The sequence below is a fragment of the Callospermophilus lateralis genome, chromosome 4 (genome assembly GCF_048772815.1).
Source record: "Callospermophilus lateralis isolate mCalLat2 chromosome 4, mCalLat2.hap1, whole genome shotgun sequence".
Taxonomy (NCBI): Eukaryota; Metazoa; Chordata; class Mammalia; order Rodentia; family Sciuridae; genus Callospermophilus; species Callospermophilus lateralis.
The window spans coordinates 63629023-63654586 of NC_135308.1; the positions used below are offsets into that span (position 1 = coordinate 63629023).

At 39.3% G+C, this 25564-nt stretch overlaps 1 protein-coding gene and 1 non-coding gene across 17 annotated transcripts in view; both read left to right on the forward strand.

Annotated features, from left to right (window-relative positions):
- Mical3 (microtubule associated monooxygenase, calponin and LIM domain containing 3) overlaps positions 1–25564 on the forward strand; it is a 210628-nt gene that overhangs the window by 68428 nt on the left and 116636 nt on the right. For all 16 annotated transcript variants that reach the window (XM_076853912.1, XM_076853916.1, XM_076853914.1 and 13 more), the window contains exon 2: positions 23518–23858. In XM_076853912.1, coding sequence (XP_076710027.1) covers positions 23595–23858 — 264 coding nt within the window. In that variant the 5' untranslated portion in view covers positions 23518–23594. The remainder of the gene's footprint in view (positions 1–23517; positions 23859–25564) is intronic.
- Positions 17314–17420, forward strand: LOC143398783 (U6 spliceosomal RNA). The gene has a single exon (XR_013091366.1). It is a non-coding gene; the product is annotated as a U6 spliceosomal RNA (small nuclear RNA).

The window sequence follows — 25564 nt, forward strand, 5'->3', positions numbered from 1 at the left end:
ACATTCGTATAAGGTGTTATTGCTTGTATATGTGAATCAGAATAGTTTTCTTTCAGTGAACGAATGTGTTCACTATATTAGGTGTCTATGATGTACTGTGTGAAGAAGACATGTATAAGTTTTTCCCAATAGTGCTGGCTATATGTTGCATCAATTAGTGTTACTTCAGTAGATGACTGTGTTCACTGCGCTATATTATACAAAATAAACTATGAAAAAAAGACACCGGTTTTTAAAATAAAACAAACATTCATATTGAGCACTCAAAATACATTCCATAAACCAAAACTTTAGTAGCTGGGTGTGGTGGGCACACACCTATAATCCCAGCTACATGGCAGGCTGAGGTAGGAGGATCCCAAATTCATGGCTAGTCTGGGCAACTTAAGGTCCTATATCAAAATAAAAAAAGCAAGGTCCTATATCAAAATAAAAATTTTTTAAAGGGGCTGTGACTATAACTCAGTGCTAGAGTATTTATTTTTCTAGCATGTGCTCGGCCCTGGGTTCACTCTCTAGAACTGCAAAGAACAAAAAAACCTCAATTCATTCCATAAAGATCTGAATGTGTGTTGTGAGTCTGGCACCCTTAACTACTGAAATTGCAACCCAACTCAGAGAAGCTTGCAGTCACCTAGGAGCTTAGAGTCTAGTAGGACTTAGGCATAACTTTTATCAGGGAAACAGAAGTTTCCTCTGGATCTGGTGCTTCTCAAGGCCTACCTTCAGTCTAGTCTGATTCCTGTTGAGCTCTGATGGCACCCGTGATCACTCCTGTAGCAGCATCCCAGATTCTTTCACAAGGGACAGACACATCTATTTGGAAATGAAGCATTAAAGGAAAGGAAATAAAAATAAGCTTTTTTTCTTACACATAAGGAATGTTGCAAATTCCCCAAACTGTGCTCTGACAGGGTCTTGAAAGTTCATAGCCTGCAACTTCTCCCTTCTGATATCACCCTCTGCCCTACAGATGACCCCTGAATCCCCTCCAACACTGGACCAGGACCATACTGAATGAAGTACAGCCAGAATTTTAATTTTTTTCTCCCAAAAACCAACTGCCTTGAGATCTTTGGGCTTCAAAATTCCAGCTGCTCTGGGCTCAAAGCCAGTAACCTACCAAAGTTTTACTATAGAAGATTTATTATTCCCCACTTAATTCAGCACCAAAGAGATTAGGCAGCATTGAAAGAGATATATTCCACAGGTATAGAGGGTATATTCCACAGGTACCTGTCCTAAAATGCAACACCTGATGGCCACGAGGCTCAGTACTGCTTCAGGCATCTTTTTTCTGGTCTGGCAGCAGTTTCAAGTTACAAGTAGTCCTTGGCCCGCCATTTGATTTTTCTAAAACCCTTGTCTAATTTATCACAGGCATAGAAGTACTGCTAATTGATCTGCTGGCTCTGGTATACAGAAGGTAAAGATTTTGGCTTGTTCTGTGTACTGAAACCTAAAATCTGAGAGAACCCAAATACTCCCTAGGGGATTTTAGAAAGTATTGTTTACTGCTATGACCTTCTCATCACTTGTGGCTAAGGCAGGTCTCCCTCTGGAAGGCCATCCATATTGGAAAGGCAACCAAAGGATGCCACCTGCCCTCTCATGAGCTTCTTGCAGTCAGATTGCACAATTCAAGGCCATGATATGCCAAGCATGACCAAGCTGACCTGGGTACATTTCCCCAATTAAGCACCTGGTTCCAGTCAAGATTAAAAAAATATGCCACCTTTAGACATAATGCTTACTTGGGAACAGGAAAAGCAAATGCATTCTGTTCAAGTCAAGTAATTTGATTCAGATACTAAACACTATAGACTTTGTCAAAGGGCCTTAACTAAGCAACACTATATATCAGAAGAAATCTAACCAGAATCCCCAGAGCATCTCCACCACAGTGTGAGGGCAACAGGGATTTAATAAACATTTCTGTAGGGCGACAGCCTTCATCCTGTAGGGCAACATAATTCATTCCTGTTGGGCTTCAGTCCCTGTTAACAAATGCTCATCTGTTTATTAATAACCTAGGTGACAAAAGCAGGCATACAACAGTGAAGGCAGAAAAGATTTTTGTCATCAAGGGAGCTAATGTCTCCTCAGGAGAAAGTCCATAACAAAAAGTAAAATTAACTTGTTTCATATCATTGCAATCCAACTGGACAGACAGGCATTTGGGGTGAAGGCAAGAAAAATGTTACTTCTTTCTCAATCATGTTGATAATGTAGGGAAAGAATTCAGTCAAAATATGCCTGTAATCCCAGCAACTTCGAGGCTAAAGCAGGAGGATCACAAGTTCAAGGCCAGTATCAGCAACCTAGCATGGCGCTAAGCAACTTAGTGAGAACTTGGGGATGTGGCTCAGTGGTTAACTGTCCCTGGGTTCAATCCCCAGTACCAAAAAGAAAAAGGTTGGAGAATATACAGACAACTGAAATTACTACTTAACCATTAGATGAAATCTCCTTTTCTACTTTGATAAAGGCCTGCGAGATTTTAGTTTCACTGAAATTTTCTGTTTACCTGTAACCTGGGTGTTAGCGCAATAAATTTGGCCAAATAGCAAGGAAGGGAGTGGGGTGTTCACAGGATCCCAATAATTGCAAACTAATTGGCCTCTGGATCCTAGAGTGCCTTCAAACTTCATCACTTCTGGTCAGAAACAGAAATGGGCTTGGTTTAATCCTAGTAGGTACTCCAACAATACTAGATGCTGGAAACCCTGAGCGGAGGAAGGGAAAAGGAGCCATACATGGGCTATGCCAGATTCCTAGACAGAGCAGGGTTTCTGGCTGGGTAAGAGAGATTATATGGTGCTGAGGACTAGAGGGATGTTCCTTTATTAAGGTGTAATTTAAGGACTGGGGATATAGCTCAGTGGTCAAGTGCTAATCTAGCATGTGTGAGGCCTATGATGTGATTCCCCAGCACCAATAAATAGAAGGTGTAAATTATGATACATTCAGCCATTTTAAGTGTGCAAATCAATTATTTTAGGAAATCTGCCAACTGTGTAATAGTCACCACAACCTAGTTTTAGAACACTTTTGTGATGACCCGGGAGGAAGTTTTTAATAACACCCACCTGATGACAATGATGGTTCAGTGGGGTTTAGGAGACTGACTGAAGAGAGGAGTTATTTTCTATTTGTTGCTGCCAATTTAGTAAGATGAGAGAAACTCAGAGCAGGTCACAGTCATTCTACCTCTGCACTCAACCAGGCTTGGCCTAGAGACCTGAAAACTTAGAATATTTTTAATAAATAACTATTGGTGAGAGTAATACTTCCCAATTAAAAAGTGAAAATAGTCTTTTTATATTTTCTTGGTATCCCTCCTCCAACAATATCTGAGTAGTTGCACGAATCCCTCTACCAGGACTGACTTTCAGCACTAGAGCCAGAGGATCAAATCCATGTCACCCAAACCTTCAAAAAGACACTGTCCCTCCTGACAGCTGAATATTTTCATCTACCCAGTGTGAAGTAATGGGCTGTGACTCCAAGCCTAATAATTTGCTAAATCAGTTATCAAAGAAATGAAATGAAGTTTCCAGAAAAGCTGCTTTGGCCTAGAGAACATCAGTGCATAGGCATCTTAATTGATGGAATCCGTGGGGCTGTAGGATTTTACACGTTTCATGTCATGCGATTGATCTTGCCCAAAGCTCTCAATTTGTCTTTTCATGTAGAAAGTAATCAAAAGAAGCAAGGAGTAAAATAATTAGAAATGGCTAGAAAACTAAAGGTTTACAACTTCCCAGTATAACATCAGACTTCTTAGAAATGAGTACCATTCCTTGACCCCATCCTAACACACTCAGCCTTAGCACAGGACATCTGCTTCCTGCTGTGTACAGCCTGGCTTGGAAAAAGAATATCCCCAGGGAGAAGTAGGAATACATCAAGAGCAACCACAAAGCCACTATGGCAAATGACAAAGGGTATACAGCTGAACTCCCCTCCCTTGATTTCTTTCCAAATGCATCTCTGACTTCTTAACATCTCACTGAATGATGATCTCCATCAGTTCTGAATTGGGTTAGGGTCAGCCCTCTAGGTTTATTTCTGCTCTGGAGAGAATAACTTAAGATTTCCTTCATGAAAATAGTTGGAAAAAGTCATGACCCTGCAGTTAGCTAGCACCCCTCCCTGCTCCTTCCCTGCTGTTCCCTGGAACCAAGACAGATTCAGTCAGTTTTCTTGGTACATGGAGTAGAGGTGGGGGGGCGCACATCTACCTCAACCTTGTTAGAGAATAGAGGCACTTTTCTTTGTTAGCTGTCAGTCTTCCTGTACTGGCTTCTTTTTCACCACAGCCAGCCTTCCCAGAGTGTTTACTTTTACCTTCTCTCCTTTATTCACTGTTTTCATCTCCAAGAAGCCTGTTGGGCTTCCCCATAACCTGTCTCACCCTTGGGAACTTCAAAATCACAATACCAGTGACTTAGAGATCCTCTGGTGTCTGAAAAAGGTAAACACTATCCTTTTCATTATTAGAAACCATACAGAGATGCCTTAGGGAACTCAACTTTGGTCACTTCCTTGCCTTCTCTCACCTCCTCAATCAACAAGTTAATAGCAAACTAATAATCATCACTCAAATGCCTTTTCTACTTTTTTTGTAGTTCTGTAACATTAGACATTATGACCCAGGTAATCCTTGTGTTTTCTTTTTCCTTCTTCCCTTCTTTCCTGGCACCTGCTCACCTGCAATTAAGTGCAAGTATAAACCTGAACTCTTCTTCCTACTGAATAGAGCTTCATAAGCTAAAGGGTACAAAGACAAGGACATGGATCCAGAGAAAGTGGCAAGTATTGAGAGGGAGGTGAGACGGAATGAAGAGGGAGAAGTAGTTAGATTTGCCTGGTGTGAGGGAGTCTGGAATGATGGACAAGGAGTCTACAGAGGACAAGAGAGGAGTGACACACTAAGCTCACAATGATGTGAGGAAACTCACAGGAGTACATGTGTCCTGGAGAATATGACTGGGAAAAAAAAAAAAAAAAGGTTGTGTTTGGAAATAAGGCTGGTGCTAGATCTTGAGGGACCTTTTGAACCTTACTGAGGATTTGGATTATTTCCTGAAGTTAGTGAAGGGCTGAAATGGGGATCATATTTGCCCTTACGAAAGAATATTCTGGCAGGGCACAGTGGAGCACACCTGTAATCCCAGCAGCTCCAGAGGCTGAGACAGGAGGATTGCAAGTTCAAAGCTAGCCTCAGCAAGGAGAGACGCTAAGCAATTCAGTGAGACCCTGTCTCTGAATATAATACAAAATAGGGCTATGGATGTGGCTCAATAGTTGAGTGCCCCTGAGTTCAATCCCTGGTAGCCTTTTTTTAAAAAAAAATTAATTTGTTATATATGACAGCAGAATGCATTTTAATTCAGAGTATACATATAGAATACAATTTTTCATGTCTCTGGTTGTACACAAAGTAGTGTCACACCATTTGTGTCTTCATACATGTACTTGGAGTAATGATGTCCATCTCATTCCACTTTCTTTCCTCCCCCCGCAACCTCCTCCCTTCCCCTTTGCCCTATATAAAATTTCTCCATTCCTCCCAGGCTCCCCTGCATCCCATTATGGATTAGCATCCCCATATCAGAGAAAACATTCGGCATTTGGTTTTGGGGGATTGGCTTACTTCACTTAGCATAATAGTCTCCAACTCCATCTATTTATCTGCAAATGCCATGATTTTTATTCTCTTTTAATGTGATTAATATTCCATTGGTGTATATTCCACAGTTTCTTTATCCATTCATCTACTGAAGGGCATCTAGGTTGGTTCCACAATTTAGCTATTATGAATTGTGCTGTTATAAACACTGATGTGGCTGCGTTACTATAGTATGCTGTTTTTAAGTCCTTTGTGTATAAACCGAGCAGTGGGATAGCTGGGTCAAATGGTGGTTCTGTTCCAAGTTTTCCAAGGAATCTCCATACTGCTTTCCATATTGGTTGCACCAGTTTGCAGTCCCCCCAGCAATGTATGAGTGTGCCTTTCTCTCCACATCCTCATTAACATTTATTGTTGTTTGTATTCTTAATAGCTGCCATTCTAACTAGAGTGAGATGAAATCTTAAGAGTAGTTTTGATTTGCATTGCTCTAATTGCTAGAGATGTTGAACATTTTTCATATTTTGTTGATTGATTGTATATCATCTTCTGAGAAATGTCTGTTCAGTTCCTTGGCCCATTTATTGATTGGGTTATTTGTTTTGTTTTTTGTTTTTTTTTTTTGGTGTTCAGATTTTTTAGTTCTTTATATATCCTAGAGATTAGTGCTCTGATGTGCGTGTGGTAAAAATTTGCACCCATTCTGTAGGCTCTCTATTCACCTCACTGATTGTTTTCTTTGCTGAGAAGAAGCTTCTTATTTCAAATTCATCTCATTCGTTGATTCTTGATTTTATTTCTTGTGCTGTAAGAGTCTTATTAAGGAAATCTTACTAAGGAATTCAACATGATAAAGTTTTGGGCCTATGTCTTCTTCTAGTAGGCGCAGGGTCTCTGGTTTAATTCCTAGGTCCTTGATCCACTTTGAGTTGAGTTTTGTGCATGGTGAGAGATAGGGGCTTAATTTCATTTTGTTGGAAATGGATTTCCAGTTTTCCCAACACCATTTGTTCCTTTCTCCAATATATGTTTTTGACACCTTTGTCTAATATGAGATAACTGTATGTGGGTTTGTCTCTGTGTCCTCTATTCTGTACCATTCATCAACAAGCCAATACCAAGTTGTTTTTGTTACTGTTGCTCTGTACTGTAGTTTAAGGTCTGGTATAGTGATGCCACCTGCTTCACTCTTCTTGCTAAGGATTGCTTTAACTAATCTGGGTCTCTTATTTTTCCAGATGTATTTCATGACTGCTTTTTCTATTTCTATGAGGAATGTCATTGGGATTTTAATTGGAATTGCATTAAATCTATATAGTGTTTTTGGTAGTATGGTCATTTTGACAATATTAATTTTGCCTATCCAAGAACAAGAAAGACCTTTCCATCTTCTAAGGTCTTCTTTAATTTCTTTCTTTAGTGTTCTGTAATTTTTATTGTAGCGGTCTTTCACCTCTTTTATTAAGTTGATTACCAAGTATTTTTTTTTGAGGCTATTATTAATGGGGTAGTTTTCCTAGTTTCTATTATAGAGGATTTGTCACTGATGTACAGATTTATGGGTGTTGGTTTTATATCCTGCCACTTTGCTGAATTCATTTATTAGTTCTAGAAGTTTTCTGGTGGAATCTTTTGGATCTTCTAGGTATACAATCATATCGTTGGCAAATAGTGATAATTTGAGTTCTTCTTTTCCTATCTATATCCCCTTAATTTCTTTTGTCTAATTGTTCTGGCTAGAGTTTCAAGAAGTATGTTAAATAGAAGTGGTAAAAGAGGGCATCTCTGTCTTGTTCCAGTTTTTAGAGGAAATGCTTTCAATTTTTCTCCATTTAGAATGATGTTGGCCTGGGCCTTAGTATAAATAGCTTTCACAATGTTGAGATATGTTCCTGTTATCCCTAGTTTTTCCTGGTGTTTTGAGCATGAAGGGGTACTGTATTTTGTGGAAGATCATATGATTCTATCATCAGATCATAATGGAATGAAATTAGAAATCAATCATAAAATAAAAATAAAAGCTACTCAATACCTGGAGGCTAAGGAATATGCTATTGAGTGAACAATGGGTTTCAAAAGACATCAAAGAGATTAAAAAATTCTTAGAGGTACATGAGAACACTGATACAACATATTGAAATCTCTGGGACACTATTAAGGCAGTAAGTACTAAAAGGAAAGTTCATTGCATGGAGTTCATTTTTTAAAAGAAGAAAAAGTCAACAAATAAATGACCTAACATTACATCACAAAGCTCTAGAAAAAGAAGAATAAATCAACACCCAAAGCAGAAGATAGGAAATAATTAAAATCAGAGCTGAAATCAATGAAATTGAAACAAAAGAAAAAATTGAAAAAATTGACAAAACAAAAAGTCAGTCTTTGAAAAAATAAATAAAATTGATAAACCCTTAGCCATGCTAACAAAGAGAAGAGAGAAAACTCAAATTACCTACACCCATGATGAAAAAGGAAATATCACAATGAACACTACAGAAATACAGAAGATAATTAGAAATTACTTTAAAAATTTGTGTTCCAATAAAATAAAAAATATCAAAGGTATCAACAAATTTCTAGTCATATGATTTGGCCAAACTGAACCAGGATGATATACACAAGTTAAACAGATCAATTTCAAGCAATGAAATAGAAGACACCATCAAAAGCCTACCAACCAAGAAAAGCCCAGTTCTATCAGACCTTTAAAGAAGAACTAACACCAATATTCCTCAAGTTATTTCATGAAATAGAAAAAGAGGGAACGCTTCTAAACCCATGAGACTAATATCACCCTGATTTCAAAACCAGGCAAAGACATATCAAAGAAAGAAAATTTCTGTAATGAACATTGATGCAAAAATTCTCAATAAAATTCTAGCAAATTGAATACAAAAAGAGTGCACCACAATCAAAGGGGGCTCATCCCAGAGATGCAAGGTTGGTTCAACATATTGAAATCAATAAATGTAATTCATCACATCAATAGACTTAAACATAAGAAAGAATGCTCTTGCACTCATGTGGGTTATAGATTGGAGAGGGGTTAAGATTAAGGGACTAATTAGAACTGTGAGAAAATAAATTTCTGTTTTTTTAAACCAGGAAGAAAAAAAAAGAGAGACTGAGGGGTTCTTATGATATTCTGAGCTAGAAACCTTTCCCCAAAGTAATGGTAGACAAGTGAAGATTGTGAAGTAGGATCCTAGAAAGTTAGAACCAGAGATTGTACAGAGAGAGTGAAAACAGAGAAGGGTCTTAGGTGACCCCAGATTTCCACTTGGTAGGTGGATGGAATGGTGGTGACATTTGATTATATGAGGGAGTGGGAATGTTCAGTTTGGGGCTTTGTCAGTTTGAGATGCCTGTGAGATAATAGATGGTATTGCTTGTATTTGTATTTCAGGACCAAGGTCAGAGAGATAAAAACTTAGGGTCATCCAGTAGAGAGCAGCAGATGAGAGAGTTGGAGCCAGTTGAAAGATGCAGGGAGTAAGGAGAAGCACGAGGCAAGTCTCACAGAGCCAAGGGAGGGAGCTTCCAGGAAGAGCCAAAGAGAGGCAGCAAGTGAGATCAAGTTTGAGCCTTTCCAGTTAGAATGCCATTGTTGACCTCAGTGGAGTGTTGGAGACAAAAGCCAGATTGGATAGGGAGAGAAAAGATGAACAGAATAGGTCATTAGGGTATTAAGAAATGGTGTCAGCAAAAGCATACTTGGTAGACTGCTCTTTCAGGAAGCCCAGTAGCAAAATCAAGAGGAGGAGGTCAGAAATAGAAAAGGGTACAGGGTAAGATTCTGTGTGTGTGCATGTGCATGCCCCCATATGAGCTTGTCTAAAGATGAGGGAAACTCCAGCATGTTAGTAGGATTAGGGGAAAGGAGCCTGGTAAGTGAGAGAGATTTAAAACATATGACACATGGATGGTGGTAATGGTTGCACAATATATGAATATCCTAATGCCACTGACCTGTATATTGAAAAGTGGTTAAAATGGGGGAGAAAAAGCATATGATTAGTAGGTGGAGCCAAATTCCAGGGAAAACAAAGATATGAGCTAGACATTCTTTGACAGGTAAGACCCTTCTCTGAGGGAGAGGAAGGCTGGAGAGCACAAAACCTCAGCCAACTTCCCAGGAGAGATTAGTGAAGAACCAATATTTTAAATATTTCTCCATCGTATGGGAGGCAAGGTCATTTGAGAGTGGAACAGTGGGATGAGAATGGAGTAAGTGGCTGAGACACAGAGCCAAGTCTGGAGGAACCAGTAGTTTCTCTGTGAAAAGACCAATGGGTACTATTTAGGCCCCACCTCTGGTTGGAGATTATGGTGGGGGTATAGCCCCACTGATTGGCTCAGCTGTGAGTTTTTTCTTCAGTAGTGCAGAAAAGTTACTTTTGTCCCATCCTCATTCTACTTGGCAAGCTGGAGTTTTGTCTAACTTTCTGTCTCATGTTTGCCTTCCAATCTTTGGCTGGCCTTAGCAGAAGCTGGTGAACTGCAAGATACACAATATCCTTTTGGTTCCTCTTTGTCATCTGCCTTGAAGTGCTGCCTGTCCAGACAGCCAGAGCTTATGACAGCTTCATGATTTTCTGATGCAGATTTTGAAAGCAGACAACTTGGAATTATAATGGGGGCTTTTGTGTAGCATTTCATGACACCGATACTGCCATTTTTTTCTAGAAACCAGTTTGTTTTTATAGCGGACTGTGATTCTATGTGGCTTTTGAATCAAAGCTGCCTCCAGGTCTGGTTCCTATTCTGCTCTCCTTGCCCACAAGCAGGAACAGGGCCTGAGGTGGTGTGGAGCTTGCTGAACACAATGAGGCCTAGGGCCAGTAGTGATCATGGACAAAGCAAAGGTTTCCAGAGGACCAGAAAAGCATCACAGGTGTGATATAGACACCTCTTAGAGATTTTTTGGATCTCTGTGTACTCCTTCTCCCAGCCCAGTAGCATTTGCCTGAAAGCGCTCAAGCCATTTTCATTTTCTATTATGTCTGCTTCATCTCTTCAAAAAATTCTGCCTGGATCCCCAGAAACCTGGGCAGGCTGGAGAAGTTCATTTACCTATTCGTTCAATCATTAGAATGCTAATTACTGTACACCTGCCAGAAACTGCTCTGGAATAATGATTCAGCAGTGAACAAAATGGCAAAAGGGGAAACACACACAGTAAGTAATAAGTGTGTCAGGTAAATGCTTTGGAGAAAACCAGGGAAAGAGGGTAAGAAGTTATTTTGTTGTTATTATTTGGAGTTGACTAGGGTTGGTTTTGTGTTTGTTTTGCGCTAGGGATTGAACCTAGGGATTGCTAAGCACACACTTAAATCCCACTACTAAAACCCCTGCCTGGGATAAGAAGTGTTTTATTTAAACCTTTTTTAAAAAATACCTTTATTTATTTATTTATTTTTATGTGGTGCTGAGGGGTGAACTCAGCGCCTTGCTCATACAAGAGAAGCACTTTACTACTGAGCCACAACTCCAGCTCCTTAAGTCTTTTTTTTTTTTTTTTTTAACTTCCTCTGGGGGAGGGATTTATTGGCCATTGAAACTAGGGGCATTCTACCACTGAGCTGTGTCTCCTGCTCTTTTTATTTTTTGAGACAGGATGAACTTGCGGTCTTCCTACCTCAGCATCCTGAGTAACTGGAATTATAGTCAATTGTTATGGCACCCAGCTTTAAGCCTTCTTTTTAACTTTTCCTTTGGTGACAAGAAGTATGCTGGAGGAAAGGATTAGGGCAGCAATAAAAAAAGAGGTGGGGGTTGGTGGTGAGGGTGCAGATCCCAGAGAAGCTCACCTAGGGTCTTTTTATTTGATTGACAAGCTCAAAATTGGTTTCATAATAATACCAAGATGGTGTTATTTAGATGCTGCATAATGTGTGATGTTACAACATTTGGGAATGCAGAAACAGGAAAACCCAGCTGTCCTCTTAAACCATACATTAAATAAAAAGATTTGCAAAAATGTGAAACAGTGTTACTCTTCTCACTAAGTTTCTATTTTGGAAAATAATTGGTGGCTTTTTTGCCCCATAAAATATGTGAATAATATTAAAAATATGTAATAGTTAAATATTTTAAGGTGAATTAATAAATACTGAAGCTTTTTCTCAGTTTTAAGTTTTCTTATAGTAAATGTTGACTATTCTTTTGAGTCAATAGTTTTCAAATATACAACAGAGCATGAGAGGAAAAAGTTTGTGAAACCCTCGTAGGCTATTGTAGAAGTGTTGTTTTTATACTGACTGAGATGAGAAGTCCTGGATGAATTACACAAGAGGATGGAGAATAAGTATCCTACAGGATGGAGAGTAAGTGTCCTAGAGGCTGAGAATGGAAGGGGTCAGCTGTGACTCATGCTGTGAACAGACTGGGGAAAACGGGAATTGACCATTGAATTTGACAATGTGGATATCATTCAGGACCTAATGGATGTTTCTGTGGAGTAGTAAGAACAAGGTCTAATGGTTGTGAGTTCAAAAGAAAGTGGGAGAAAAAGCATGACTGAGTTATTAAAGATGATAGTACTAACAGGGATAGGAATGGTTCTGTGGAAGGAAGGGATTGATGCAGAAGAAAGGGACCAATAGAAGAGGCATTGTGGTTAAATGAGGGAGGAATGGAGTCAGGTACACAGGTAGAGAGGGTAGCTTTAGGTAGATGCCAAGATGGTCGTCTGTTCTTTGTCATAGGAGGAAGGCAGACAAGATGGGTGTAGCCATGGATTAATGATAGGAGCTTCGGGAAGAATGCTTAGAAGAATGTTTTCACATGCTATCTAACTTTGACTATGATATTTTTTAAAATATATTTTTAATTGTAGGTGAACACACAGTATCTTTGTTTATTTTTATGTGGTACTGAGAATCGAACCCAGTGCCTTACACATGCAAGACAAGTGCTTTACCGCTGAGCTACAGCCCCAGCCCTGACCATGATATTTGTGTGATTCCATGGCAGAGGTAACAGGCAGACTAAATAACTGAAAAAGAAACCCCCAGATCTATTCCAGTTTAACCTCTTGCCATTTGAGTGTTAGGAAAGCATTTTAAAGTCTGTCCTAGAGAGAGGGAGGTTATTATGGCAGGGTACCTTTATGGGACCCTGCATTTCTTCCAAGGACTCTATAATAAAAATCTTTATGGGGTATTTATATCTCTTTGGACTGCTGGAATCTTGCTGTTCTGGGAGCACTTATGCTACAAAGGCCCTCAAGGTCTCCCTGTACAGCCTGCCAGCTAGCCAGCCAGCCAGCCAGCTTCAAGAGTGTGCAATAGTGTAGCTGACTTGGCAGCCCTTCATTCAGCAGAACTTCATTGTGCACCTGCCATGTACCTGAAACTAGGTACACAGTGCTGAGTGAGATTAGGGCCTGGCTTGCAAAGAACAGCTTTTGTAGGATTCTCCTTTGGTTGTGCTTCACCACATCCTTAATGAGGCTTTCTCCCTTGTCAAGGCCCATTCCCCACCACCCCCATCCCATCCTAGCAATGCTTTCAGGATAGTGGAGCAGGAAGTTGCTGGTCTTTTAGTCTCACCATAACTCAGCTCTGTACATTTGATGGTAGGTAGGTTCACCTCCTTATATGTTAGATGATTAGAATATACTTTGTAATTGCTGGATGCAGTGGCTCAAGCCTATAAGACAGGAGGATCACAAGTTCAGCCTCAGCAATTGTGAAGCCCTTAGCAGGTTAGTGAGACCCTCTCTCAAAATAAAAAATGGAAAAAGGATTGGGGATAAGGCTCAGTGGTAAAGTGCCCCTGGCTTAAATCCTCAGTACAAAAGAAAATGAAAGAAAGAAAAAGGGTAGGGGGCTGGGGGTATATCTCAGTTGGTAGAGTGCTTGCCTAGCATGCACAAGGCCCTGACTTCAATCCCCAGCACCACCAAAAAAGTAAGAAAGAAATCGAGCTTTGTAATTGATTCCTTAAAGGTGTCACTGATGGCTGTGGTGTTAGAGCCTGCTAAAGAATGCAGACTGATAAAGCTTGTGTTATTACTATTTTAGTCATTTAGGCTTTCATCATCAGTCAATAGAAAAAATTCCTATGAAACCAGACTGTTATATCTTCCATTTGTGAAAGGATTCTATTTCAAAGGAACAGATGCAGTGATAAATTGTGAGAAGAAAAGGAATTATATATTGCACAGCTGTGCCCATCTCAGTACCTGCAAGTTTCTGCTCTCAGGCAGAGGCTGGGAGCATGTATTGATGGGCTTTCATTTCTCAATCTGTATTCTTAAGTGGTTTTTTTATGACTAAGGACTTAGTCTCCAGAGTAGGCAGGTATGAACCTAAAGCATGGCTATACTACTTCCATCTTGTTTTGTGACCTTTAAACTTTTTAAGCTGCAGTTTCCCCTTCTGCAAAATGGAGGTAATAGATTTATCTCACAGCATTGGTGAAGATCATGTAAAGCATGGCTCTGATACCTAGTAACTATCTTGTTATTACTGAGGAAGTCCTTCTACCTGCCTTGTTTTAACATTTAAATGTGACAGAAACTCACTGACAGATCTTAATCCTTTAGCCCCTGCCTCACCATGCCATTACCATACCTTGTAGAACAGTTCTAAGGGAGAGTGGAGAGTGATGATGGAACAAAATTGTGAAATGTTTTTCTTTCCTTCAAAAAACAAAATTGAGATCTATTTCTGTTATATAGAGTAGCCATGTATTTAGGCTATCATTTTTTGTTGCCGAGATTTATTTATGAACTGCTAGGTAAAACCACAGTGCCATCCATCATTGACATGGCCTTGCTATGGGTCTGGTACACTAACCATTTTACATTCATTACTTAATTTGCACAAAACACTATGATTTTATGGATTTTTAAAATTTTATAGGTGAGGAAGCTTAATTATAAGACGTGAGATCTTAAGTTGGATGATGATAATGGTGGTGGTGATGATGATGATGATGATGTGTCGGTGATGATGGTGGTAATGGTTGTGGTACTGGGGATTAAACCTAGATCCTCACACATGCTGGACAAGAAAATTCACAGTCACTGAGCATAGCCCAGCCCTTCTTATTTTACTTTGAGGCAGAGTCTCACTAAGTTGCCCAAGCTGGCGTCAAATTTGGGATCCTTCTACTTCAGCTTCTGTAGTAGCTAGGATTAAGGTATGTGCCACTATTCCTTCTGATTGTTTTTGTGGGTTATTTTGGGCAGGCATGGGTATTAGCATTAGCAACTGTGTTCATTGGATGCATCCTTCTGATTCGGACAGTTTAATGTGTGTCTTGGCAATAGAACCACAAGACAGAGGTCAATTTGTTTTTGACTCATGTCATTACTCAGTTGTGTAGGTGTGTTGGTTTTAGTGAAGACATTTAATTCTAAAGAGTAGAACTAAAAAGTTCGAAGAGACAAAACATATGGGCTAAGGCCATACTACTGCCTTTCAGAATTAGATACTTGGCTGAGAACCTAGATGTGATATGATTCAGGTTCTTCTTGGAAACCTCTAGAAAGGATCAGTTTAGAGGCCAGGATGAAGTGGAGTGAGGATTCATTATAAAGTGCCACATTCTTGCTAGTTGATCCTCACAGAATATCATTGACTTTCCAGGTGACTCGATTTATTAGGTACCACTTTTGGGTAGCACATGAGAAAGCTTATCTATAACATCTATTTAGTTCTCCTTCATCTTCCCCAGTCACACAGGCTAATGTTTGTCCACCAGACTGGTCCTTCAAGAGCAACTAGACTCCATCTTTTCCTCAGTGATTCAATAGAAACATAGTACAGTTCTGTTACAAGTCAGACTATAACTACAAAGACCTGATCTCTTCCCTAAGAAAACTCACTATTAGTGGAGAAGAGAAACATTTAAATAGTCCTTGAAGAATAGCAGGTGTAGATGAAGACTACTACTGTATTAATAAAGAATAGGTGCATAGAAAGAAGGAATAGACACAGGGTGGGAGTGGGGATTAGTTTTGTGCTGCAGATGAGTTTGATGCTAAATAGCATGAAAAAGAAAAGATATGAGAATATGAGACATACTGAAACATGAAAACATTGAAGGTTAAACACCCTTTCATAAAAACACTCAAAAGCTAGGAATAGAAGGAAATGACTTCCACTTAATAAAACATGGCAAACAATCATACTCAATAGTAAAGACAGAAAGCTTTTCCTCTTAAAATCAGGAACAAGGCAAGGATGCCCACTTTTGCCACTTCTGTTTAATATGCCAAACTGTGGTGAGCCGCTTCTGCAGATTATGGTCGCCATTGCAGGATGGCGCTGGCTCCACTGTGGTCTGTGACAAACAACTCCTTGTTTGGGAGAGTTGGTGCATGGTTTTTCAGCACCCTATGAGAAAGTTCCACGTGGCAGCTTCGCATTGGGGCTTGGGATGCTTTATTAAGGCTGGGAGGGGCATCCAACCAGGAATTAGAAGAAATATCAAGGGCCTGAATAAACTGCTGAAAGAAGATTCCTGAGTTGCGTCTTCCTTGTGGGCAAGGGGTCGCGACACCAAACTGCTCTGGAAGTTTAGCCAAACCAGTTTGGCACGAAAAAGTATCTACACTGAAAAGGAAAAAGTGAGCCAGGCATGGTGACTCATACCTGTAATCTCAGCTACTTGGGAATTTGAGGCAGAAGGATTGCAAGCTTGAGACCAGCCTGAGCCGCTCATCAGGATCCTGTTGCAAAATTTAAAAAATTGAAGAGGGCTAGGGAAATAGCTCAGTGGTAGAGTACCCTGTGTTCAATTCCTATTACCGGTGTTGGGGGACAAAGAAAAGGAAAAAAGTGAGATTATCTCTGTCATAGATGACACACTCTTATACGCAGAAACCCTAGAGGCTGCACTCAGAAAATCCATTAGAGTTAATACAGGAATTCAGCAAAGTCAAGAATTCAGCAAGTCAGCATTTTTATATACTTATCCGTGAATAATCTGAAAAGGAAATTATGAAAACAATTTCATTTATAATAGCATCAGAAAGAATAAAATACTTGGAAATTAACCAAGGAGGTGAAAGACTTATACAATGAAACTAAAATATCACTGAAAGAAATCAAACTTAAATAACTGAGCACACATTCCATGTTCATGGTTTAGAAGACTTAAGATGTAGTATTATCCAAAATAATATACAGAGTCAGTACCACTCCTGTCTAAATCCCAATTTTTGGAGGGATTTGTTGTTGTTATTTTGGTTTGGTTTTGCAGAAAAATTCATATGGAATCTCGAGGTTGGGACTGGGGCTCAGCGGTAGAGTGCTCATCCGGCACATATAAGGTACTGGGTTCGATCCTCAGCACCATCCTCAGCACTACATAAAAATAAATAATAGGGGGCTGGGGTTGTAGCTCAGCGGTAGAGCACTTGCCTAGAGCATGTGAGTCCCTGGGTTCGATCTGCAGCACCACATAAAAATAAATAGATAAAATAAAGGTTTTGTGTCCAAATACAACTAAAAAATAATTATTAAAATAAATAAATAAATATATTATGTCCAACTACAACTAATTTTTTTTTTAATTTGTGTGGAATCTCAAAGTACCCAGAATAACCAAAACAGTTTTTAAAAAGAAGGACAAAGCTAGAGGACTCATGCTTCCTGATTTCAAAACTTACTACAAGGAAATAGTAATCCAAAATGTGGTACTGGTTTAAAGACAGACATATAGTATTCACTTCAGCAGCACATATACTAAAATTGGAATGATACAGAGAAGATTAGCATGGCCCCTGCACAAGGATGACATGCAAATTCATGAAGCGTTCCATATTTAAAAAACAACAAAAAAGACATATAGACCAATGGAAGAGAGCCCACTACTATACCCTTGCATGTATGGATGGTCGAAAGACTTTTGACAAAGGTGCCAAGAGCATTCAGTGGGGAGAGGGCAATCTTTTAAACAAGTGGTGCTGAGAAAACTGGATATTCATATGCAAAAGAATGAATTTGGACTTTTATTTAATGCCATACACAAAATTAACTCAAAATGGGTCAAAGACCTAAACGTAAAACCTAAAGCTATAAAACTCTTAGAACCAACCCCAGGACACATAGGACAAAATTTCACATTAAATTTGGCAGTGACTTTTTTGGGTATGACACCAAAGGCACAGGCAACAAAAGAAAAAAACAGGCAAGTTAGGTTTCATGAAAATTTTAAAAAGATGTATCAGAAGACACTATCAACAGAGTGAAAAGGCAACCCACAGAATGGGAGAAAGTGGTTGGAAATCATGTATCTGATAAGGAATTAATACCCAAAATACAGAGAATTCCTAAAACTTAACAAGAACAAAAATAACCCAGTTAAAGAATGGACATTTCAAATGACATTTGAATAGACATTTTTCAAAAGAAGTTATACAAGTGGCCAGTAAATACATGAAGTATGCTTAATGTTACAAATCACTAGGGAAATGCAAATGAAAAGTACGGTGAGATACTACCTCAAACCTGTTAGGATGGACACTATCAAAACTAACACTAAGGGCTGGGGTTGTAGCTCAGTGGTAGCACGCTTGCCTGTCATGTGTGAGGCACTAGGTTGGAGCCTCAACACCCCATAAAAATAAATTAAAAAATAAAGGTATTGGGTCCATCTACAAACAAACAAAGAAAAATTACAGAAAAATAGTATTGGTGAGAATGTGGAGAAATTGGAATCCTGTGCATAAAAGGAGTTACAGAGTTGGATGGTAATGATGGTTGTACACCCTTATGATTGTATTTAACAGTATTCTATTACACTTAAATTGATTTAAGATTAGCCAGGTTCTGTGTTACATGCCTGAGGTCCCAACTACTTGAGAGATTGAGGCAGGAGGATCACTTGAGCCCAGGAGTTGGAGGCCAATTTGACAAACACAACAGAAGTCTGTCTTAAAAAAACAAACAAACAACAAAATGGCTAAGATGGGAATTTTATAGTATGTGTTAGTTACCATAAAAAAAATGGGGGGAAAATTAATGCATGAGGAAGACTACTTGCCTTGCAAGATTTTGAGTTGCTTCCTGGGTACCCAGAGCCTTATCTGAAGAGCTGTGAGAAAAACAGAGCTGAGAAGTAGAGTTAGAGAGGATGAGAAACCCCATTCCAGACAGTTTTTGTGGTTTTTTTTTTTTAAGAGGGGGCACTTTACCATTGAGCCTTGTTATTTTTTGAGACGGGCCTTGCTGAATTGCTGGGGCTAAGTTGAACTTATGATTCTCCTTCCTCAATCTCTTGAGTCTCTGAGATTACAAGTGTGCACCACTGTGCCCAACCCCAGACAGTCTTTGACTTAGTCAACTTGTTACCTCTGAAGCCATGACCTCAGTGTTTGCATTCAAATGATAGCAGCTCAGTTGCTCATGTTGCAGAAAATATATGTCTAGAACTATTTTGGTGATTTGGGAATCCTTGTTTTTGTGGCAAAACACTACAGAATCTCAATAATCTAATATGAGTTTTTCAACTAAGTTTCCTCCTAACAGCAAAACAAGCATTCCTATACACCTACTATAGTTCCAAAATCTATTTAGACAAGTCACACCTCTTACTGAGTGGGCTAGGAAAAGGAGCACTTTTTGGATTCCTTTTAAGATTTAGAGATTTGCATACCTACTGGTATATTAATCGTATAAAGACAGGAGAGAAAAATGAAGCCTCACTCTGGGTACCCAGAGCCTTATCTGAAGAGCTGTGAGAAAAACAGAGCTGAGAAGTAGAGTTAGAGAGGATGAGAAACCCCATTCCAGACAGTTTTTGTGGGTTTTTTTTTTTTTTTTTTTTTTTGGAGGGGGCACTTTACCATTGAGCCTTGTTATTTTTTGAGACGGTGAGTGATTCTTATTTTGTTGTTTTCTTTCTTTCCTTTTTCTAATTTTAAAGATAATTTTTTTTCACTAACCCCCCAAACAACCACCCACCTATTCTAAGAGCTGCAGATTGAGCATTCTCATAACCACCTATGAGTCAGAGCAACCTTTCATTCTTGTTGTAAATAAAAACATGAACTCTGTTCCTGCATGTTCTTCATAGGCTGTCTGTCTCCCCAGCACTTCCCTCTACCGCCAAGGAATGCACAGAGCATCTGAGTCAGCAGTCAGCTGCCAGAGACAAAACATGCAGGTTATTGTCAACTGGCAGTCTCACAGATGCTCTGGAAACCTGGCATCACTGTTTCTTCCTTTTCCCCCTTCAGACTCCTCACTTCCCTTGCCTTTTTCTTTTCATATCTTGATTTTTCTCCTCCCCAGAATTTCAAGTACCTTCCTGCCAGGTTTCCTGGTCCCTATATTCCTGTAATTGTGAATGTTGATTTTTCCCAAGACACTTGGATGGGTGATCAAGGAGAAGTCAGGGGGAGCATGAGTTGGCTTTGACATTCAGGAATGAGGGGAAATGGTTGGTTACAGGAATGACTCTTCTGCCATTCTGCCTGGCTTTTCAGAGCAAGTCAGAATGCAAGGTAAGTCCTCTTGGAAATGAGACAGTCCCAGTGCAACAGAGCCACAGAATAATGGTGTGGTACTCTAGGTTTGTCTTCCAACTCCAGTGATCTGGCTCACAAAGAAGGAAAAGTAAGGCAGCCCAAGGGATTCAGTCTCGTGTAGTCTTACCTTGAATGCCTGTTGCATTGTTCCACGAACCAACCTGCTTCTGTTTATCTGCTGTCATTAGTCCCTGCAGGTCATGATCCTTTAGCCTGGGCACCTAATACTTGTCTGCTGCCCACAAGCAGGTACTCTGCAGCTGAAACCTGTTAATTTAAAGGTGCATTGCAGCACCTTTAAATTTCCAGCTACAACAGATTGGGGCTGATTATTAAACAAGGTGTGCATCTGCTGTGGAACTTGATTTGGATCTTCTCTGTAGTGGTTAGTAGCTCTTGGCAAGTGAATATTTATTTCAGAATGGGCTACAACCAGCCAATGGGATGGTAGCCCGTGCAGCAGAACTATTCTTCGGACACAAATGCCCAAGACACTCTTGAGGGAGAGATAGGAGCACAAAGCAGGTGTTATGACCAGGGAAAGGATTTTACAGATATCTGGTGTGGGGTTTTAATGTGTTAAATTCAACAAGAGAATAATGTTGTTCTCAGTGCTCCAAGTTCTGGCAAGAAGTAGAAGGTGGCTGCTGTTAGGGAACAAAGAAAAATTATTTTCTCTCTTGACGAAAATATATCAGACATGTATAGTGGGTTCAAATCTTGCAAACATTTCATTGTGACTGGCAAAATCAAGGTTGATTGTGAACACAGGTAGGATATGTGGGTCCAGGACAGCACAGTGCTGTCTGCTCACTGAAAAGCAAGTAAAATTGCAGATTCCCTACATAGAAGGCAAGATGCAGTGTAGCAAATGCTGAGGTTTTTGTTTCCAGTTGTTGGTTATTACCTGTTGTAGTCTTTCTTCTGCTGTTGCATAAGCACATCTGTTTTTTTCTTAACCCCTACTAGCTGTCTTTTAACTACCTGTCTTTTTAAGGTAAGTCTTGGCTTGTAAGAAAAAGAATGAACTCTTCTTAGGAACTTTAAAATGTTTTTCTTGCTACTACCTAAATCAAAACCATTATTTAGGGGAAACTGAAGGCTAGTTTCCATTAATCTTTTTTTTCCATTAATCTTATTTTATTTATTCATCTATTTGTTTTTGTTTTTTTTGTTTGTTTGTTTGTTTATTGTGGTGCTGGGGAGGGAACCAGCCTGCTCATGCGTGCTGGGCAAACACTCAATCACTGAGCTATTCCCAGCCCCCTAATTCCATTTCTTGCTGAACTCTTGCGCACATGGATATTAGAACAAGCAGTATGATAGTTCTTAATATCCAGAGTCAGGAGAGGCTGTTGAGTAAGTAACATTTTTTAAGGTGAGAAGCCGAATTATTATATTTCAGATGATGACTTAATCATCTTCTACTCATCCTCCACAGTAGTAGAGAAGTATTGAGCTGTTGACGTGAAAATGTGAAAGGGAAAGACAGTTCCTGTAGCTATGACTTTTCTTTCATGAAGCTTAAGACACATTTCTAAGTGATTTGGTTTAATCATATGATATCATGGTGAGGTATGGAGAAAAACAGAGCGATATTTCTCCTTCATAATGGGAAGAGCTTCCCAACAGAACCTTGTGAAACTTGACACCTGTTCTCTGAGAATTGATTGTATCAGCACCTGTAGCTTGGTGGCTCTCTTACATTATATCAGTAAATAGAAGGCCACTTTTTCCTTCTTTCTCCTCCTGAGGACAGCACATAAATAACTCCCTTCATCTTCTCCTATCCCCAAGAGTAAATCTTCCAAAGTTCCAAGCCAGTCATGTTTGTCATACTAGTGGTAAATTGGAGATGTATCTTCTGATTGGATAATGTTGGATTCAATTTGCTGATCTTCAGGATTTTTATGTCTATGTATGAGAGATTATTTATTTAATTTCTTTAATAGATATAGGCCTATTTAGATTTGTCTATTATTTTTGTGTGAGTTTTGGCAGATTGTGTTTTTTCATGGAATTGATAAGCACCAGGAACAAGTTTTATGACCAGGAGAATTTCTTTAACACAGGCTCAGAGAACTTCAGAATTGGGAGAGAGTTGTAGAAGTCATCAATCATTCCTTCTTGTCTTCCACAGCAACAACAAAATCAGTTTTATGAGGCAAAGTGACTTCCAGGGTCATGCAGCCTGTGCAGGCACATGTGGCTCAGGGTGGTGCCCTACAGTCACCCGGTCCTACATTCTTCATATGGCTTAGCTTGGCCCTTTGCCACCTACCTCCAAATAATGGTTGTAATAGTGATGATAAATAAAATGTGGTACAAAGGTGATGAGACAAACGCCAGAGAGAAAGTAGATGAAGAAACACATGAGGTGCCATCTTGGGCCTTTAAGCCTCTTTACAGCAGACATATAGAATGGCAAATGTGTTCATGTTTTGATAAGTGGAAGATATAGATGGCATCATTGTTATTGTTAAATATGATTATGGGCAAAATGGGGTAGCTCTACAATCTCTCCGTCCTGCCATGTACCACACACAGAAGACTTCTCAAGTCTTTTAAATCTCTGCTGATACTACCACATCTGAACTTCCTGCTTCTTAGAACTTCTATGACACTACCCTTTTTCAGTATTTCTCATAATCTTTTCTAGTGGGATGGACTTTCTACCAGCCTCTTCTTGCAGGTTTGTTCTTCCTAGAGCACATGTAAAGCCATGGCTTTTTTCAGTTCCACTACCACTGTACACTAAGGACTCCCAAACCTGGGTCTGCATCTCTAAGGACTCCCTTGAACTTCACATTCATACTCCACTGCCTAGTATATGGCTATGTTTTCCTCTAAGTAGCTCAGATGTGACAGATTGAAAAGGGAGTTTACTACCCCTATTCACAAATGGGTGCTTTTATTTTTAATTCATTGCCTTGCTATCATGATTTCTCAGTGGCCTAAGAAGGAAAACTGGGAATCTTTTTGACACTTTGATCTTTATCAGTCCCTCATAGGACTGTCTGTGTTTTACTTTATTTCTCACATACTACACTTCTTCTTATGTGGCTAATATTTACTTACCCTGAAGACTCTGCTGTCATGTCTTAGAGGTTCATCTTTAATAAGGACCCTGCCTCCCTGAGATTTAGGTACTCTTCCTTATTCCTCTCTCTCTATTGGTACACTGTATCATTCAGTTTATGTGCCTGTCATTCACTAGACTATAAAATCCTTGAAAACAAAGGCTGTCTTACTCATCTTTCCACCTCAGTATCTTGGATGGTCCCTGGAGCATTTCAATATGCATTTGTTGAATGAATGTGTTATCACTTGAGATCTCTGCTTCAGAAAGATCAATTGTAGAAATACTGACCATTTCTTTCTTTCTTTTCGTTAGATTAAGGTGACAGTGTCAGGTGGATCAACTGCCATCCCACTGCCCCCTCTGTTGGGCAGTGCTGAGAGTGGGGAAGCATGGAAGAGAAGAAGCATGAGACCACGAACCAAGCTCATGTCCTCTTTGACCGGTTTGTCCAAGCCACTACCTGCAAGGGAACCCTCAAGGCCTTTCAAGAACTCTGTGACCACCTGGAACTGAAGCCTAAAGACTACCGTTCCTTCTATCACAAGCTCAAGTCCAAGCTTAATTACTGGAAAGCCAAAGCTCTCTGGGCAAAGTTGGACAAACGGGGCAGTCACAAAGACTATAAAAAGGGAAAAGCATGCACTAACACTAAGGTAAGGGCTTAACTATTCTCAGACTCTAAGGTCACTGACATGAGAGTTTAACTAGGTACCAATTAGAAGAATTGAATAGAGATGGACTGGGTAAGATTGCCAGGCTAGGTTGATGCCAGGCAGATTCTAGCATCGCTGTGTGTAAATATACTACATTTTTTTGTCCATTCATTACCTAAGAAATTAAGCTTATAATCTGTTGAAATTTTGCAGATCCATTACCCATGCTCATTTTTTTCTTTCCTTTTTTTAAAAAAAATTATTGGTTCTTTTTAGTTATATATAATAGCAGAATCCATTTTGATATATAAGCATGGAATATATCTTATTCTAGTTAGGATCTCATGGATGTATGTGATGATAGGATTCACTATTCACTGTAATGTTTTCATATATGTACATGGGGAAATAATGTCAAATTTATTTCATTGTCTTTCCTTTTCTTATCCCCCCGCCCTCCATTCTCCATTGTCTAATCTACTGCATTTCGTTCTTCCCCTCACCCCATTCCCTTATTGTGGGTTAGCTTTCACATATCAGAAAACATCTGACCTTTGGTTTTTTAGAACTGGCTTTAGGACTGGCATGATTGTCTCCAGATTCATCTATTTGCTGGCAAATGTCATAAAGTCATTCTTCTTTATGGCTGAGTAATACTCCATTGTGTGTAAATATACTACATTTTCTTTGTCCATTCATCTGTTGAAAAGTTGACTGTTTCATGTGCCAGACCCTTTTCTGAGCATATTTCATGTATTTTCATATTGGACATTCAAAGTCTCAACTTTTTAAGTACAACCCTGAAGTCAAGCTTTGCATTTTGCTGAAGTTTCATTTTGAACCTAACCCTCTTAGGAGGATGCATATCATTTAGCAAGGTCATGGATAGGTTAAAAGTCTTGTCTATGCATAACTTCATAGTTCTTGACATGTCATCTTTATAAAACCATAACTCTATACTCAACTTCAGTTTGCCCTTGTGTGGATAACTAGAGACCCATCCCAGTGGATTTACATTTGAATAGATATCATCAATAATATTCAAGAAATTCAAAAGCAAAACTTTCCTGAGTACTGGACTTTATTAAGAATGAAAGGAACTCAAAGTCAAATGTGTTGCACAGCTTTCTTCTGAGCATGCAGTACAAACTAATTAAGATCTTTATTTAGCCTCACGCTGAATATTTCTCTAGAGTATTGATTTTCAAGAGCATTTCCCTGGACTTTCAGTTTAGAAATGGTGATTTTACATCTCTTTTAGCACATAAAATTTTGGCTTTTGAAAGTGGCCTTCAGAGAATTATCTGTATGGTAAATCCATTCCAGGGCTCTGAAGATTTCTTGAACCATAATAATCTCTACCTCCCTGGACAGAAATCTGCTGAACATAGAAGACTTTCAAAAGGTCCTCTCCTGTCAGTGAAAGATTAGATGTGATTTTCATACTGTTTATTGAAATGATTACCCCTTTAAATATGTTACAGATATGTGGGCCTTACAGGCTGACCAAGATGAACATGTACTTGGTTCACAAGTAGCACTTGTTCAGTCTTTCCCATCCATAGCTACCACAGCTCTTCTTTCAAACTCTGCTGTGACCCAGACAGGTTTGAAGTTTTTTTGGTAATGGGGAGAATAGCCCTCACTGAAGGTTTACAAGAATGATGGTTATGAGATTATAAAATATCTCTAGAAATATGTTTTAA